Consider the following 18151-nt stretch of genomic DNA (forward strand, 5'->3'; position numbering starts at 1 on the left):
AGGGCTCCTGTTGTACCCCCACCCCCTAGAAGTGTGGGTGTTTCATTAGTCAGGATGTCAGCAATGTATTTTGGTCATAGACTAGTGGGACAGATATGGAAGATGCTCTAGGCAATGCATCTGTATATAGGTCTAGGCACCTCTATAGAGAGAGCACACAGAGCAATTCTTTAGAGCATCCATATCAGTAGGAATGATCCCTCCCCAACGGATAATTCCCCCATGTGGTGCAGCAGTGTGGTGTGAAGCAGCATTGCTCAGGCAGCCTTTCTAAGCATCCCTACTTCTGCTGTCATAGGCTGAATGACAGAGCAAAGGACTTATTTGACATGTTTTTCAGTTTAAAGTCTTGGTCCAAACTGAGGATCAATTTACATGATGTGATTGGTTTGGCAACTATGTAGTTTGAGCAAATTTAGATGGAGCTTGGCAAAAATGCCAAGAACACAAACTCAACCATATTTACAGATCTATATCAGATTGACCTTGGAATTCACCACTGATTTTAGATTTCTTTCCCCATTGACTTCTGGAAGAAAATCCCCATGCATTTAACATTAATTTTTCAACACATACAATGAAAATTTGGAAGCAGAAACAGCAGATGAGCTACTGAGCTTTTCACAGCAGTGGTCAATATATTGTACTTCACTCTTAGGAATATTTCTCACTGAACCACTATCTTGTTGCTTCAGCTTGGAAACATCTGAAACCTAGAGAACAGTTGGAAACGGCCTATTACATGGCTGCTGCCCTTGCTATTGCTGCCTCTCTCCAGGAACCGAGACCACTGGCATGGGGAGTAACCTTGCAGTTTCTGCATTTCTGATGTTGCCAAACATCAGAAATACAGTATAGCCTGAGGTTTGGCAATACCATAGCCCTGTTAGCTCCAACAGTCTGAAGGGAGGGTGGGCAAAGAGACAAGTGAAGTGGAACAAAACTAGCCATAGCTGTGGAGTTGTTGGAAGGCAGGGCGGTTCTTCAGATGGAAACCTGACTACCCTATTTCTGGAAGCCATGCAGCCCTTACAGGGAAAAATACAAGATGATAAGTCACTATTTCTCTAACACACAAAGCTTTACATGCTGTTAACTTATGCTATGATGCCAGCTATTCTAAAAAGCTCACATTGACATGCATCTGAACCACAACAGAACAAGCTGAAGCTGGTTTTAGATCTACTGAGAAGCAAAAGAACAAGGGAAGAGCAACAGGAAATGGCAAGTTCTGCCCAAGTTATCATTGTGCTGAAGTTGTATATTCTCTTAAGTGAAGCTTTGTTTTAGACACACGTTCAGAAAACTGTATGGCAGTTGTCCAATAACGATTTGAGAACTTTTCTGAATTATCAAACAAGTTCAGATATGATGAATTAGACAGGAAGCTTAAAAGATAGAATTTTATAGCTTTGCTTACCTGAACTATCCTAACTCTAATGAGCTACGTTTCAATGGCTCAACACTTACTTTTTGGAAATTGGTGGTCCCAAAAACCGTACTTTTAGTAAAAGATACTGGCTGACATACAGTGCAAGAGTATATCAGCCTAGTAATTTTGCATTTGCACAAACACTACACAAGAGTACACCCACTGGAAATACGGGGCTTATTCTTGTGTAATGCAATTTGCATGAATTTTGCATTTGTGCAAATACAACACTACTAGGCTAATGTACTCTTTCACAGTAGGTCAGCTGCTACACTGCGGAATCTAGCTTAGAAAATTGGGCAAAATTCCACAAGCATTTTGGGTGCTGCAACGTAGAGTTGCCCCCCAACTCAACCTTCCTTGCAGTGGAAGGACTTGTGTCTGGAACTTACAAGGTCCTGTCAGAAGTAGGGGATAATCACTGGCACTGCAGGACTGGTGGTGTCAGCTGCAGCTGAAGTAATAGATTTTAAGAGTTGGACAATACCTTGGAGGTCTCAGCTGCCTGTTTTGTATAGGAATCTGCCAAAGCATTCCTGAACAGATAGGCATCAGCCTCTGTTTAAAACTTTTAATCAAGGTGGCACAAGCCAGACTGCTTCAGATCCTAGGATCATATTTTAGAGGAAGCACGATTTACAACACAAACATAATAGCTTTTGGCTTTTGTTTAACTAATGTAACTATCATGTCTGCCCCCAAAGAACCCTGGGGACTGTAGTTTGGTGAACAAGTGAGAAGTCTGTCAGTGATTCTTAAAAGCATCAACAGTACTTTGCCACCACAACTTGTTATGGGGCGGCTAACAAATAAAGTTGTTTATTGTTGTTGTTTTAAATAATAATAATTATTATTATGTATTAACTATGAGTTTTCAAAGGGATACAGAGACAGTAAAATCAGTTCAAGTCTGTTGTGTACACACATCCTGAAGTTTTAAAGCTTCTGTTTCAAATCCACTGGAGAAGCTGCCTACAATCTTCTGCAGGAGTCAAATGCAGTAACGTACAGCATTTCAGGCTCATCTTCCACAGTATAATATTCTTCAAACTCTTCAAAGCATTACACTATAAAATCTCAACATAACAGTTTCCTTCGCTTCACTATTCCCAAAACATACCTTGCTACAATTCAACAATCTTATTCTTCAAGATTTAAAAACAGGATATTTCACAACTACAAGTGCCTCCCATTGTCTATGCAGAACAGCAAGAAAGAGTTAACTGTACACACACACACATGGAAAAAATTGGAAAGTTTCAATGGTAATATCTTTACCTTCCAACTGAAAGTCACACACACGATTAATTCTGACTTGAGGTTAACAGAGCTATGAACTAAGGCAAAATAAACCATCTAAGCCCACAGTCCTGGTCAGAGACAAAGAATACAGGATGTTTCAAATATGGGATGCACTGTAATTATTGATTATTCAGCTCCATTATCTATGAATGCCTTGCAGTTACAACAGTTGGGGTGGACTCCCGTTTCAAAAGAATATGTGCCAACTACACTGATCTACAAGTGTTAATATTCTTATCCTCCATTTGGTAGGCTGCTGTGCCTTACCAAACAAGCTACATTACCTAAATGAAATTACACTATGTCTCACTGGAGAGTTATAACTCGTAAGCCACTGTACAATAAGGTACACATTTTCATTAACTCAATTATACTTCCTGGTAGACTTGCCCTATGGCAAATTGGTTCTTAACACTTCATAATTCAAAAATCTTATTGCTTCTGTGACCCATCTTTATCCCATGAAGTGTTCAATGCTTTAATGCATGTGAACCTCTCAGCCATCATTTGTGCTCCAAAACAGATTTAGAATCCTTCAGTGGAAACCAACCAAAAATTAGCATGTATGTTGCAAACAATACTTCAGGAGAAACCCTGTCCCCTGAAAGCTTAACATACAAATTGGCCTTTACTAAAGGTTCTAGATATAAGCATTACATTTAGTCAACTCTGCAGTGAGATTAAGAGAGCTGGTGGGTTTTAACAATATTTTCTCCCCTCGTTTTTGAGTTGAGGAACTAGAGAGAGAAGCTAAGTGGCCAAACTAACCTCCAAAAAGATCCACTTCAGCAGCAGTAGAAGCAGTAACAGTTGTAGTTGTAGCAGAAGCAGTTGCTATTTCAGTAGTTGCAGCAGGAGCAGCTGGGGTGGCTTCTGTTGCAAATGGGTCTGAGATCTGTGGCTCAGAGGTAACGCTGGAAAGCGCAGCCAAACTGTCTATATGTGTCCATATACGAAGATCAAATTGAAAAAGTGAGCAGAAGAGAAGAGAAAAAACCCAACTAACACTAAATTGCAAAAGAGCAGAAAGAGAGAGAGACTAAGCTAGTGTTATATTAACAATTCTCAATTGGAGGAACTGGTTTAGAAATCAAGTATTACTCACCCTCGCCCAAGAGGTCTGCAACATTGTCCATTAGAAGATAGCAATGTAAAGAAACAAGAAAGTTAACAGAACTGCCACATGCATGCTATCCAGAAGTCATTCTCTGTCAACGTGAGCTAGTTTCAACCAACAGGATGCTGCTCTAATTCCAGATATGCCACAGGTACCTTGCATAGAGGTTTACATGATGTAGTCTGCTTTCCTTTTCCAAAGCTCCTAAAAACAAAGATTTCTTAAGTGCCTAGAGCTTTTCTGAACCAATTTCTATAACAGCTTTATTTAACCCTAGTTAAAGAATGGTGGGTGAGTACAAGAGAGATATCGTATATTTATGAAGCTAGCATTTCATGTGACATTATTTTAATTAATTTTCCTGCCATTAATCGGAGCCCATCCTTTACCATAGGGTTGTGTACCCAATATGCCTCAGGAACAGACAGGAAGTTATCACAGCAGAACTTTTGGTTAGCAGTAGGTGGAGCCCCAAAGCCCCAGTTCCTTTCCTGTCTTACTTCAGAGAAGAGCACGCAGAGAGTGCTCTTCAAACTGAATGCCCATTTCAGGCCTGTTTACTTCACTTTTATCGATTTCCAAACACTCTTTTCGTTCCTAATTCGAACTTTGGATATTCTATTTGCATTAGTTCCTTAATTTTATTTGGGCGCCCCCTTTAGTTTTCATGGATCCTACATACAGAAGCCCTCATGGGCTCATTATCAGAGGGGGTCCCCTTTTTCAGAAGCCCCACTTACAGCTCAAACTCAAGCTCTACCGAAAAAATGCGGAGCCACCACGCTTTCCCAGTTAATGAAGGTGCTTTCCTTTCCGGCTCCGCTGCTACTGTGGCTGCTGCTGAGCCCGCAATTCAGCTGGCAAAAGGCAAGGAGAGAGAATAAACACTTGATCCAAGACTCGGCACTACCTTCCAGCTAAACCAGGCCTGCTCAACACAGCCCCACCCGCTGAGCTAAACCAAAGAAGAAGAAAAACAAAGGTAGTCTGCCTTCAGCATCAGGCACGCTGCATACCATCCTCTCATGATGGGTCAAAAACAGAGGCGGCTTGGACAGGCACAATTTCCTTGACTGCAACCTTGAAGTCTGGAACTCTTTGGGGGAGGGGAACTGGTTCCACCATTTCCAAATGCAGCCCAGCCAGCAACGCCAAGCTCTCCGACGCAAGGACGACAGCCAAATAATCTACCCTCTTCTTCCTCCACTGGCAGGATCCTTTGTTCCTTCTGAGAACTGTGAGTAATGCAGAGCTGGGGTCAACTCCATGGGTGATCATCCTCTCTTGAATGACACATCTAAAGGGCTTGGGGACGTTTATTGCGGAGGCATGCTATACACTTTTTGCCTTTCCCTCCCCTTGGCACCCCCACTTCTCTCAGAAGAGAAATGCCCAAAAGGTCCTAGAGTATCTTCCGCCCCCTGCCCTCCCACACTTCTCCAGTCTCGTATAGAGGGCTTGCCTGAACGGGGCCATTTTTTCTCCAAGATCCTCCCATGCACTTTAAAGGCACTTGAAACCTTTCTCTTCCTCCTCCACAGAGGAATGCCCTCTCAAGAGACTTCCCTTCACAACACCCCCCCCCACTCGAGCCCAGCAGGACATCCCTCTTCCTATCCAACCTAACGTGCCATTTGATCACTATCGATTCAGTAGAGAGATCTCCCAGGTAGAGATCTCCCACCACCGACTTCTCTTTCTGCTTCCAAGCGACAAACTTAAGGTTCACTTGGCTGGAGCCATGAGAACAAATTGTGCGATATCCAACCTAGAAGCCCCATCTAACAACCAGGGGCTGGACACAGGGAGATTATAGTCGAAATCGTAAAAAAAGTTAAGCAGAGTCTGCCGTGTTCTGCATTTGAATGGGTGACTTCACGTGAGTGCTGAGTATGGAGTGATATTCTCCATACTATCATAATATCACTGAGTATGGAGTAATATTCTCCATACTAGCTAAAAGGACCCATAACCTGGTTGGGGGTTGTTTCTTCTATTCCTGCTTATTTCAGAAGCCCACCTCGCTCCCATTACAGCAGAAGTTTTCAGTGTCTCAGGCAACACAGCTTACAACTGTTGAGAATGGAGATTAAGATAATCTACTTTGGTCAGAAGTAATTGATGGTGGGAAAAGACCTTTATCTACTTCCTGGCTACATTATGGTCAAAAAGATCAATGGCAGAATGGTGCTCAGAGGAAAAAGCTAGAGGGTTTCTGGGTAGAGGATGAAAGAAGTCACCCCCCCCCCCCGGAAGCTCCTGAGTACACTCTATCAATGGAACAGTCAAAGCAGCAGAGATAAATAAGAAAGAAGAAAACACACTATCTCTCCTAATCCCAATGCCCTAGTAGTCACTGGGGGTGACCCAGGGGAGGAACTACCATTGGGTGAATGGGTTCAAAGAACGCAGGCTGTGCCCAATCAGGGGCTGTGCCTCGCGGCCCTGACACGCCCCCCGCATCTGACATCAGATGCGGGGGTGCTGGTTTAGCTCCCGAGCAGGGGCCATGTGGCCCCCGTTCGGTAGTTAAATGGCCGCTGCATTCATGCGCAGCTCTTCCCTGCCCTAAGAGCCGCGCCTGGCTGTGCTGCAAATGCAGCAACAGACTAAGTAGCTCCTGAAGCGGCCACGCAGCCCCTTTGGGAGCTAAACTAAGGCTAGCGGTACAAATGCAGCGCCAGCCTTCGTTTAGCTCCCAAAGGGGCTGTGCAGCCCCTTCAGGAGCTGGACTTCATCTGCTGCCGAATGGAGCCTTGCAGCTCCGTTCAAGAGACAGACCACACCATGGCTAGCCCAGTGTCTGATGTCAGACGCATGGGGCGGGGTGAGCGGGGCTGCCGGCGGTCATGCTCCACCACTGGGGTTACCGGTGCAAGGTCAAGGTCACCTGGGAATTATCCCTAACTCCTCCTTTAATCATCCTTCACGTCCTCTTATGAAGCATCTGCAACCAATAGCATGATGTATTTTTGTCAATCCATCTGCCACCATCCCTTCAGTGCAGCAGTACCTCTACTTGACTACTCCTTGCTCTGGTGCAATCTGAACATACTGGTGTTTTCCATCAAAGTGCTTTGTTCGAGACTTCCTTTCTCTATAAGTAAGAATTGCATGCAACTTGGTTTTCTTCAAACATTCCAGTAGGCTGGGTTCTTCAATTCCAATGACCATCAATTCCTTGTGTAACCATACAGCTTCCTGGCATGCTTTGCTGGCTGATATGTACTCTGCTTTGATGGTTGAGAGCACAATAAGTGCCAACTGCCGGCTAGTCCAACTTAAGGCTCAGTCTCCACTGATACGCAAGTGTCCACTGGAAGTCCTATGTTCAGCATTGTCTTCAGCCCAATCTGTGTCCATGTATCCCACTAGACTGGGGTTGCGGCTTACTCGAATATCCAATGCGTAGGTGCAGTACCATTCAGATATCTCCCCAACCACTTTAATGCAGCTCCAGTCTTTGGTTGGTACACTTACCTTTTTTTCCCTTAGGAGGCCCACCACTGCAGCAATTTTTGGCCTTGTTAGGAACATAGGAAACTGCCATATACTGAGTTAGACCATTGGTCTATCTAGCTCAATATTGTCTTCACAGACTGGCAGCGGCTTATCCAAGGTTGCAGGCAGGAATCTCTCTCAGCCCTATCTTGGAGAAGCCAGGGAGGGAACTTGAAACCTTCTGCTCTTCCCAGAGTGGCCTCATCCCCTGAGGGGAATAACTTACAGTGCTCACACATCAAGTCTCCCATTCATATGCAACCAGGGCAGACCCTGCTTAGCTATGGGGACAAGTCATGCTTGCTACCACAAGACCAGCTCTCCTCTTCAAAGTTCCTGAAGTTATATATAACAAAGTTTGCCAACTGCCCTTCTACACTGGCGGTTGATTGGCAAACGTTCACTATCTCCATCTTTCTTCGGGAAATTTGTATTCCTTGGTGTACCGACTTCCTTCGCATCTGGCAACCCCAGACGTTCTTGAAACTCCTTGGATTTCTGCTTCTGGCAACATAAATCAGGATGTAGGTCCATTTATTGTCTCTGAATCTTTCATATAGGCCAGAGTCAGCTTGCCCTTGTGTGAACCCCTCCTTGAGCAGCTGTTGGGGTTAACTTTTCATTCCATGTGCTAGCAGCTTGCTCTAGCCATAGACACTCTTTTGAAGCTTACACTCAAGCCTCTCCTGTCCAGGCCCTTCAAAGCCTGGTGGTTGCTGCATATAAATCTGTCCTACATCTGGTTTGATGTTGAAGGTGCACTTGCATCCTACAGTCTTTCTTCTGGTAGCTAGTTCCACAAGTATCCATGTTTTGTTTTCTTGAGCAGGGATTCAATTTCTTCTTCTACAGCTTCCCCCATTCTCAGCGTTGGGGGTCAACATCTGTTCAATATCTTGCCACGTGCAAATTTCTTGTAACTCTTCACTTCGGTCATCGGTGAAAGTCCTCCGGGTGGAGTCTTCCTTGCTGGACTTCTGTGAACACCTCACTTCTCATTCAGACTGTGCTACACTTTCACAATCCAGTTTTGGTTCTGCCTTGGTTTTCCCCAGCTACCATGAGGTGTATGAGAATCCTCTCACCTGCTCCCTCACCCATCTGGATCCATGGCCCAACTTCTGGTACTTCCCCTTGGTTGGCTCTCATCTCTCTCCAAAGTAAACAACCGTGCACATTTTCAGTAATACCAGTTTCATCAATGTAGGATTTCTGTACCCTTATTTCCCCAGTACATAACCACAGTGTATTCCTTTCTTTTACAATCCAACTTGTTTCTTATTCCTTGTGATACATATACATGTACTTCACATCCAAACCCTATGGCATGCTGTATGCTAGGCTTCTCTCAAAACATCAGTCCAGATGGTGTCTTTCCCCCTGCTTTGATTAGCAATCGGTTTTGTTAATAGCTAGTAGTCATTACTGCTTCTCCCCAAACTTACTTGCCACACCTGCACCTTGCAACATGCATCTGGCCATTTCTAGTAAGAGTGATTTCTCCTCTATGCCACACCATTCTATCGAGTGTGTATGGGGGCGTGGACTCAGGTGCGATCCCCGGGATAGACTACTGTAACTTTGGAAACATTGGATTATTCTATCGCAGAGTATAAACATATTAAGCAAATCTTGTATAATCATCTATTTCTGTGACTAGGTGGCGACTAAAACCTCTGTTTTCTGCCAATGGTCCACAAACATCACTGTGAATAAACTGTATGGGCACTGGTCCAAGACCGTAATAAAGGACTGACTGACTGACTAAACTGTATGGGAAGCTGTGACTTCTTCTCCTCTCTCTTACAAAAGGTAGTCCTCACAGCTTCAGCACTAAGGCAACAGTCACATCTGTATGCAGCATATATATTCATGGCTGTACCCCTGAAGTCTTTAATATATCCCCTTCTCAAGCTCAGGCATATATTCAAATATGCTAGTTGCTAGTACCAAGTAGTCACATGTAATGGCACCCTGTGGTTAGACTTGCTCTGTATTTATAGGGTCCAATTCTAGATATCTATTCTCCCCTAGAGTTGCAGCCACGATCAAACCATTTCCACTTGTCATATAACACTGACTGTATTTGTACGCAACTCTGCTTTTCCACAGCCCTCAGTCATTCTCATATGCTGGCCCGGATAATGCGTCCTAATGGGAACAGACACACATTTTCTACCCGTTCGCTTACAATACACTTTTGCATCGCCTCTCCCCTCATCAGAAGGGTGTCTACCTTCTGAGAGGTAACTTGAGACTTCGTAATCCTTATCCTATTCTGGAATAGTCTAATATCTCTCAAACATTCTCTGTCACACCTGAATTGATACAAAATATGCTTCTATTGCTCCCAATCATGGTATTACAATTTTTTTGTCTTGGTTCTCCCCGTTATGTTCCTTAGTCATGAGTAGTATCTCTTCCCAGTATGGAATTCCGATGATCCTACAACAGGCGGTATAATATCCGCTTTCTTCCCTGATCTATGGGTGGTAGGCTTTAGTATGTCCCTATGGTAAAAGATGGGCTCTGATTAATGGCGGAAAAGAAACATTGGTCTTACCTGTGAAGGGTTCTTTTTTTGCTGTAATTGGAGTCCATTTGACCCACCTGCGATATTACACTCCCTTCAATTTTCTCTCTCACACCACCTAGAGTTCCCCTCTGATTCTGGATTATACTTGGTAGCTCTGTTTCAGGGAGATTGAACCAACAAGCACGGCGTTTCTGGCTTCCAGGCCTCCCAGTTATCTTCGTTCCTTGCTACAACTGTGCTTTTCTCTCCCATAACAATTTTTCTCTCCTATAGCTTTCTCTACTTTCCATGACAACTTCCGTGTGACAGTCTGGAAATGGGGCTTTGGGGCTCCACCTACTGCTAACCCAAGTTTTGCTGTAGTAACCTCTGGTCTGTTCCCAAGGCATGATGGGTACACAACCCTATGGTAAAGGACGGGCTCTGATTACGGTGAAAAAGAACCCTTTCACAGGTAAGACCAATGTTTCTTTTTCACCAATTCTGGAAGGGGAGATTTAACACTTCACCCTACCACAATGCATTCAAAGAGCACTAGCATAGTTACCAAGACAAATTGGAAGCTAACCTTACTGAATGAATATCATGCAGTTCCGAGTAATTCAAGTGCAACAAGTGTAAAGACTACCAATTGATACAAAATTGCTTTAATCTTTACCCTTCTCTAACAAAAACCCACCTCTCCCTTTATCACCCAAATAGATATCTGAAATGGCTCAACTACTACTAGTTACGCATCCATACGTTATGGGTTTAAATATGCAAACCAGATAGGACTCCAGTTTGTATAGACCAAGTTGACAACTATGAGAGCAGAGTTATGTCAGTTCTATAGAAACATCAGTTCATACAGGATCTCCACTAACAATATTGTTGAAGCAAACAGAATTTTTAATTTCTGCTTTTAGGTTCAATCTACTTGAGAATTTTACTTTGAGTAAACTGAAGATTGCCTGAAATTTGCCATTAGTCAATAATTTTAGATAGAAAATGAACGATGGATCTCTACTGTATAAACAAGATGAGAGAGCATGCAATATAAATACAATGATCCACTAAACGCCAAACTATACATGAGGTACAGAAAATTGCTTGGCTGTGTTTGAACAGCAGCTGCAAGAGATTCTGATCTGGATTAGGACTGTAGTAAGGGCAAAGGGTTAAAATTTCCTTCTCAGTCCAAACTTTGGGCTACATATCCACACAGCCAAATATCATGCTAATGGTCACATCTAGTTTGGTCCCAGTCCACAGATTAAGCAAGTATTAATAGAACACGTTCATCTATAGCTTCATTTTAGATTAACTTCAAATAATTACAGCACTGGAACGTATAATTGTAAAATGAGACTACTATATTAAAGTGACAGCCTTGAGATTTTTACATCATACTTTTACAGTAATCATATTACCAGTTTACAAACACATGAAAAGCAGATCTCACACATTTGCCCTACATGACGATTATTTCTCTGTAGCCATGGCAGCTACTTCTCTCTTACTAACACATCAATTTCCCCTAAGCCCACATCAACAGCTTGATACCAAACAACCTACCCCACACATTACCCCGTACATTACATGGAGGAGGGCATGGGTGGGGGAGTCTCTTCCTACATTTTCCTTGATTTCTAATGCAGCTACTTTTTCTAGGGCCAAATTACATGTTATGCTATCTATGGCATAACATTAAGCATCCATGGGCTCCTCCCTATGTATCTCAGTACAGATCACCTTCCTCAAAACCAGTCACTACATGTAATGGACTTTAGTGCATTAGAATTTAAAAAGTAAAATTTATTTATCAGATTCAAAGAAACTTCTGGTTTGGACAAGTTCACATCTTAAGGGAGATTGAACTTTTTAAAGGGCTACCCAACTGCATATGCACATATACTGATGTTGAAAAAGCAAGAAGCATTCCTTTTGATACTGGATACTGGAATAATAGTTACTGAAATGTCTTGGGTTCAGTACTATTTAGTATGAACCTATGACACCAAAGGGCTGCTTGCATTTCTGGGAGTGATTTGTGGCTTTCCCCAGGCACAGCTTGAAATACTGCAAAAATCTGCATGATTATTTTGATCAGAATGTATGGTGCAACACACAAAATGAAGAAGCATACCACAAACACCAACTATTCTATAAGGTTCTTCGGAGTAGTCATTCTTTGTGTAGCACCTCAATTTCTTCTTCTTATTCAAATAAAATTCATGAAACCAAGAGACGACAGACAAGTGTGATACATCTAAATTCTAATAATGCCCACTCAAACCTACAACTAGTCCTAAAAAGCTGCAGCATCCCACTCAATTCACTGCAGGAAGATGGAATACCTTTCTACCAGTGCTGAATGAGGGTTGGTGGTAGTATAAGAGTTTAACCAACACAACCTTTCTTCTGGCTGTCTGGAAGTGCTCTAAATATACTATTAAGCAATTCAGACATATGAGGATATACTGAATATTTTTTTTTGCACCATACTTGGATAAGGCCAAACTTCTGGCGAAAGGCAAGCAATACCCATGCTAGAGAGCAAAATCTTCCTTTGATATTCTATTCAGGAACAACCTTTCAACAGGTCTTGAGAGAACGGAAGAGACAGATACATCCTCTGACCAGGAATGTCTATGACGTGACACTTGTGCTACCATGATAGCAGATGGGTACAATTTTTCTTTTTAAAATGCTGGCGGCAGCACATGACAACATGTGCAGGTGAGCACAACTACCATTTTCATATCCACCTGGCATGCAATGCCTTCCTATCTCGGGTTTCAGAAGTGATAATATTTCACAATTGTCTATCTTCCTAAACAGCAGACACTCAAAAATGTACATAGACTAACTGATGAGAAGAGTTCTTTACAAGAAAATTCATTTGGTACAAAACAACAGGGTAAAAAAGGGTAATAGGTATCAGCAGTGATTTGCTTTTCTTTCCTTTTCTCTTACAAGTGGTTCTAATAAGCACAGCAAGGAAAAAAGGCAAACTAGACATCACAGCAAAGGGTGTTCACTGCTGTGGAAAAGGAGCATGCAGAGACTGTTTCACAGCTTGCAAACCAGCGAGTAGAACATAGTTCATCATGTACTGAAACTTCCTTTGTCGCCCAGGTGGATGACCTACTCCAGGAACTAGACAGGGGGAGTACATCCCTGTTGGTTCTGCTGGATCTCTCAGCAGAGATCAATACCATCAACTACAATATCCTTCTGGACCACCTCTCAGGTATTAGGGATCGGGGGTGGTGCACTGGAAAGGTTCCGGTCCTTTCTTGGGGAGAGATTCCTGAAGGTGATGCTGGGGAATTCTGTCTGACTCCTTTGTGTGCCAGCACTGCACAAAGGCAGCTGGTAGATGCCCCACTGGCACACAATGATAGCTGTGGGGCGCAACACCATACTTCCTGTAGTGGCGAGCAGGTATGGACCTGCTCTCCTCCCTGTTAAAGGTGCGGGGGATGTGCTGCAATTCGCTACTCTGATTGTTTCGTGCACATCCTTAGACTGAAGTGTCATTAATATGTAAGTGACATTCAGCTCTACCTCTCTCCAACATCAGATCCTAGGGAGGCAGTAGATGTACTGAACTGTGGGCTGGAGGCAGTGATTGGCTGGATGTGGGCTAGCAAACTGAGGTTAAATCCAGACAAGATCAAGCTGCCGTTCATCAGTAGGAAAGTTAATTGGGATGGTAGGGAAGTCAGAAAGGGACAGCTCTGGATGGCGTTGTACTCCCCTTGAAAGAACAAATGCACAGCTTGGGGGTACTGCTGGACTCTACTCCATCTCCAGCACAGCATCCCTCCGGTGGCTGTTGTCTATCATAGGTTTCTTTTTTAGATTGTGAGCCCTTTGGGGACATGGAGCCATTTTACATATTTATTTATTTTATTAATAAATATGTAAACTGCTACGGGAACTTTTGTTTAGAAGTGGTAGATAAATATTTGTCGAATTCGCACTCTGACTCTTTCGGATGCTAAAGTGGGGACATTAGCCAGGGTGCTTTTACACAGCTTTGGCTAGTGTGCCAGTTGCGCCCCTTTCTCAAGGCAGCAGATCTGGCCACGTCACCCATGCCTTAATCACTTTGTGGCTGGATTACTGCAATGCACTTTATGTAGGGCTGCCCTTGAAGAATATTTGGTAACTTCAGTCGGTGCAGAATGCAGTTGCTTGGGTTCTTTCTGCAACCATTCACTTGGAGCACATTACACCTATTTTGAAAGAGCTGCACTGATTGCCAGTTTGTTTCCCCATCCAATTCAAGGTACTGGTTATTACCTTTAAAGCCCTTAATGGTTTGGGCCCTGGGCAGCAAAACGCAGGACAAGAGATTGAACTACTACCAGGCCACAACACATCTGGTGCACATCTGTATCAGGCTTGCTGGGTCATAATACGTACAGCTCTGCTATAGGGATCTTTCATAATGGAAAAATATATATTTTGTTTCAGGTATCCAAACATCTAAAGCTAGACAACTGTGTTGCAATTTGACAAACTACAGGCATTTTTAATAGAAAAAAACACCACCTCTCAAAATCCACAATTAGTTTTTTTTTAAAAAAGTATATATAACCCAAACAGTGATTATGCAATGAACACACACACACACACTCACTCTAAATGGCTGTAATATTAAGTGATTTTTTTAACCAATACTATTTAAAATGACAACCAAAACTTGCTTCCCCCCCACTTACTATGTTATATATTCTAAGCTTTAATATTCTCAGTAAGTGTCAGAAAGTTTTCAGAGTGCTCACAGTCTCCACTGTGGTTCCAGAGTACTGCATATTTAATGACAATTTAAGGCATTAAGAGTTTTAAATGTCATATTCCTTCTATAGAAGATAATTAAAGCTCAACACAGTAGGGATATGGTGCTGTTCTTATAGGGCAAGTCATTTGTAAAATGAGAACACATTTCTGGATCAGCATTTTATCATTCTAATGGGGAGGCTGATTAACAGAAATGGAGAAACCACTTTGATTCAGCCATAGTCTAGATCAGTGATTCTCAAACTTGGGTCCTCAGGTGTTATTGGACTTCAACTCCGATAATCCCCAACCAAAGGCCACTGAGGCTGGGGATTATGGGAGTTGAAGTCCAATAACACCTGAGGACCCAAGTTTGAGAATCCCTGGTCTAGATCATGGTGTGCTTGCCAGAACAACAGCTTTAAGATATGTTCGTCTCTGAAGCTGCATTCACAGTAAAAGGAAAACTTTGATGCTGTATTCAGAGTGAGAATCTCAGATATTTTACTTAAAAACTGAGCTTTCTGGTAATTATGAGAAACTTCAATATTTCTTAAAGATAAATTATTTTACAACATCCTTAACAGACTATAGACTTCACTGGCTACTGCTGATATTTTCACATGTCATAAGACCAGACCCAAATGGATAACACAGTTGCTTTGCAGGCTATTTTTTCATGGCATGTACCAAAGTAGCAATAATGCAGCAAATTAATGATGTTCATCACAGAAGTCAGAAAAGCAATGCTGCCTAATATTCCGACAACTACATTAAAAAAAAAAAAAAACACCTCAGTAGCCCTTGTGTTGGCTAGTTTCAAAGATAATTCTGCCACATGTAGCAAATACATGTAGCCTAAATACTCTACAATCTCTTCTAGTTAACAAATTCATTATTTTCAACAACATAGCTATGGGTAGTCTATGCTACTACACCGCATTCTAAGAAAGATAAACTGATACAGAAAGCCTATAGGATTGCCATTACTAGCAAGACTAAATCAACTAGAAATCTCAAGGGTTAGTAATGCTAACTCTAAGTTATTCAATGGTTTCCTGGGGTGGGGGGGGGAGGTCAAGTTTATTACAAAAGTTTTAAAAAGAGATTTTACCTCCCCATGAAGTTGCTCCAGCAGAAGCTGCTGGAGCTGCTTGTGCAGTAGTAGATGTGAAGTCTGGCTGAAGATCTAGAAGATCACTGGAGGGTTTGGAAGCACTATTATGAAAACAGGACAGAAAAGTCTAAGATAACCACCATAGAGATGACTGCGAAAGACAGTACAAAGTTGTAACTCGATTGCAGCGAGACAATCTAGAACATGATGAAGGCATACAGAAGTACCGTATGTGTCTTGGTAAGGCTGCAATTTTGTGCTCTCTGGGTGATCAATCTGTAGCATGGTTCCTAGAAGTGGCACAGGCTAGATGGCACACCTGGAAGAGGACCTGGCTACTTGCCTTCCCTGCCTGCCCACCCAGCCAGTTCTCACAAAACTAGATGCAATAGGACATAAGAAAGAACAAGGGGTTGCATATTTATACAGAGCTGTTCACACCCATATTTGGGGTTTGACTTGTAGCACCCTTTCTAAGAAGAATGTCTACCATTGCCTGAGCTCTTGCAGGTCCTTCCAATAAGAAGATATACTAACTATTAAATATGCATTGCACTGCTCTGAAGACAAACTTCAAAATGACCTCTTTAATGCGTAAAAGATAATAAAACTTACAAATTTTGTACAAAACATCTAAGCTAAAACAAAACAAAAACAGAGCAAATGTTTCAGTGGTTTTTTACACTTTGCCAGTGTTTCCTCTGCTTTGGTTTAGCCTGCATGCTTTGTGCAAAATTTGTAAGTTATTTTAATATATTTTATGCATTAAAGAGGTCATTTCGAAGTTTGTCTTCCAGATCCTCTTCCAAATGGTATGAAAGAAAAACAGCAACACACACTATCCACAGAAAAGACAACTTTTCCTCTTGAAATATTATTTAACACAAGTATTTCTAAAGGAAAAAAAATGTATTTACTGTCAAACTAACCTGACCGGAGCTCCTGTAGAGGATGTTGCAAAGAGATCAACTGGAGGAGATGTATCAATAGTTTTTGATGGGGTGGAATTAGGAGACGTAACAGTTGTGGCCGGAGAAGACTGGACAAAAAACACTCATAATTACATCAGAGATAAATCCTAAGTTTGCAAAGCAAGTCTACTTTCCCCCCCTTCTGTTAAAGGTAAAGTGTGCCGTCAGGTTGGTGGTGATTCCTGGCGACCACAGAGCCCTGTGGTTGTCTTTGGTAGAATACAAGAGGGCTTTACCATTGCCTCCTCCTGCGCAGTATGAAATGATGCCTTTTAGGATCTTCCTATATGGCTGCTTCTCGATATAGGTGTTTCTCATAGTCTGGGAAACATACCAGCGAAGATTCAAACGGTCAACATTTGGCTTGCTAGTCAAGTCATTTCCTGCTGCACCATTAGTTGGCTATTCCCCTCCCCTCCCCCCGTTACTATGCACTTAAGCATCTCTAGTATTTTCCCACCAAGATGAGGATATTTTCAAAACAAGGAGGCCTGTGTGAGCCAAACCCTTTCTTTATACGTGGTTTTCTCTAATTTTTGTTCCCCTGTGACAACTACGCCTGACTTTAGAGCTCACTAGAAGAAAGTGAGCCGGCAAGAACTGGTTTTGGGAGGGGAGAAATGTCGGAAGGAGAAACATGCAGCACTCCCCCCCACCCATCCCACCTGCCATAAAATCATCACCATTCTACTTTCTAGCAATTTACCACAACTTGCATTTTGACACATGGGGTTGCGATGTCATAACACCTCATTCTCCCTGTACCCTGAAAAAGTGGCAATATCCCACACATCAAATTAATATACTCCAAAGCTGCTGAGAAGCCTTGTAATGTTTAAACTGCTTAATTACTTTGGCCAGAACACAAAAGAGCACACGAATGCAGGCTGTTTAAAACACAGAGCTCCAAATCAGAAAGATAAAGAAGTTACTGTATTGACAGTAAGTTAAAAGGCTGCTTGGAGCTCTTCTCTTCAGTTTTAGATCTCTAGTTCACAACAGCTCAATATTATCTGGGGATCAGCAGCTAAGCAAGATCTCGGATTTCTTTGCCATGACAGAAATTGGCAGTCCGCCAGCATCCACCTTGGAATTGATCTCATCAGTATAGCTTTAAGGTAAGGGTGTTCCTCTTTGCTGTAGGAATCTACTATTAAAGGGCTTTTTCTTCAGTTGCCAAATTTGAAAAAAGCGTTTATATCCTCAAGTGGGTGGGTGCAGATTTGTGTCAGAGTAGTGCTCCCTGACACTAAGTACTCAGTTTGGTTTTAAAGCATGACACTTTGAGAGAAAAAACAAAAACAGCTTCACAACAGGCAAAGGAAACTAGACTCCACTGGATCCCTGCAGGAATATGCAGACATTTCCCCCCCATGTTCATAATGCAGAACTTGAAAGTCCT

The 18151-nt window shown here is 42.4% G+C and overlaps 1 protein-coding gene across 1 annotated transcript in view; it reads right to left on the minus strand.

The window, feature by feature from the left end:
• Nucleotides 1-18151, minus strand: part of SNAP91 (synaptosome associated protein 91) — a 139776-nt gene that overhangs the window by 39720 nt on the left and 81905 nt on the right. Inside the window, exons 13-16 of the mRNA XM_053287136.1 lie at nt 16708-16817; nt 15776-15879; nt 3840-3854; nt 3503-3670 (exon numbers count right to left, since the gene is read on the minus strand). Coding sequence (XP_053143111.1) covers nt 3503-3670; nt 3840-3854; nt 15776-15879; nt 16708-16817 — 397 coding nt within the window. The remainder of the gene's footprint in view (nt 1-3502; nt 3671-3839; nt 3855-15775; nt 15880-16707; nt 16818-18151) is intronic.

Source organism: Hemicordylus capensis, chromosome 1, assembly GCF_027244095.1.
Source record: "Hemicordylus capensis ecotype Gifberg chromosome 1, rHemCap1.1.pri, whole genome shotgun sequence".
NCBI classification, from domain to species: domain Eukaryota; kingdom Metazoa; phylum Chordata; class Lepidosauria; order Squamata; family Cordylidae; genus Hemicordylus; species Hemicordylus capensis.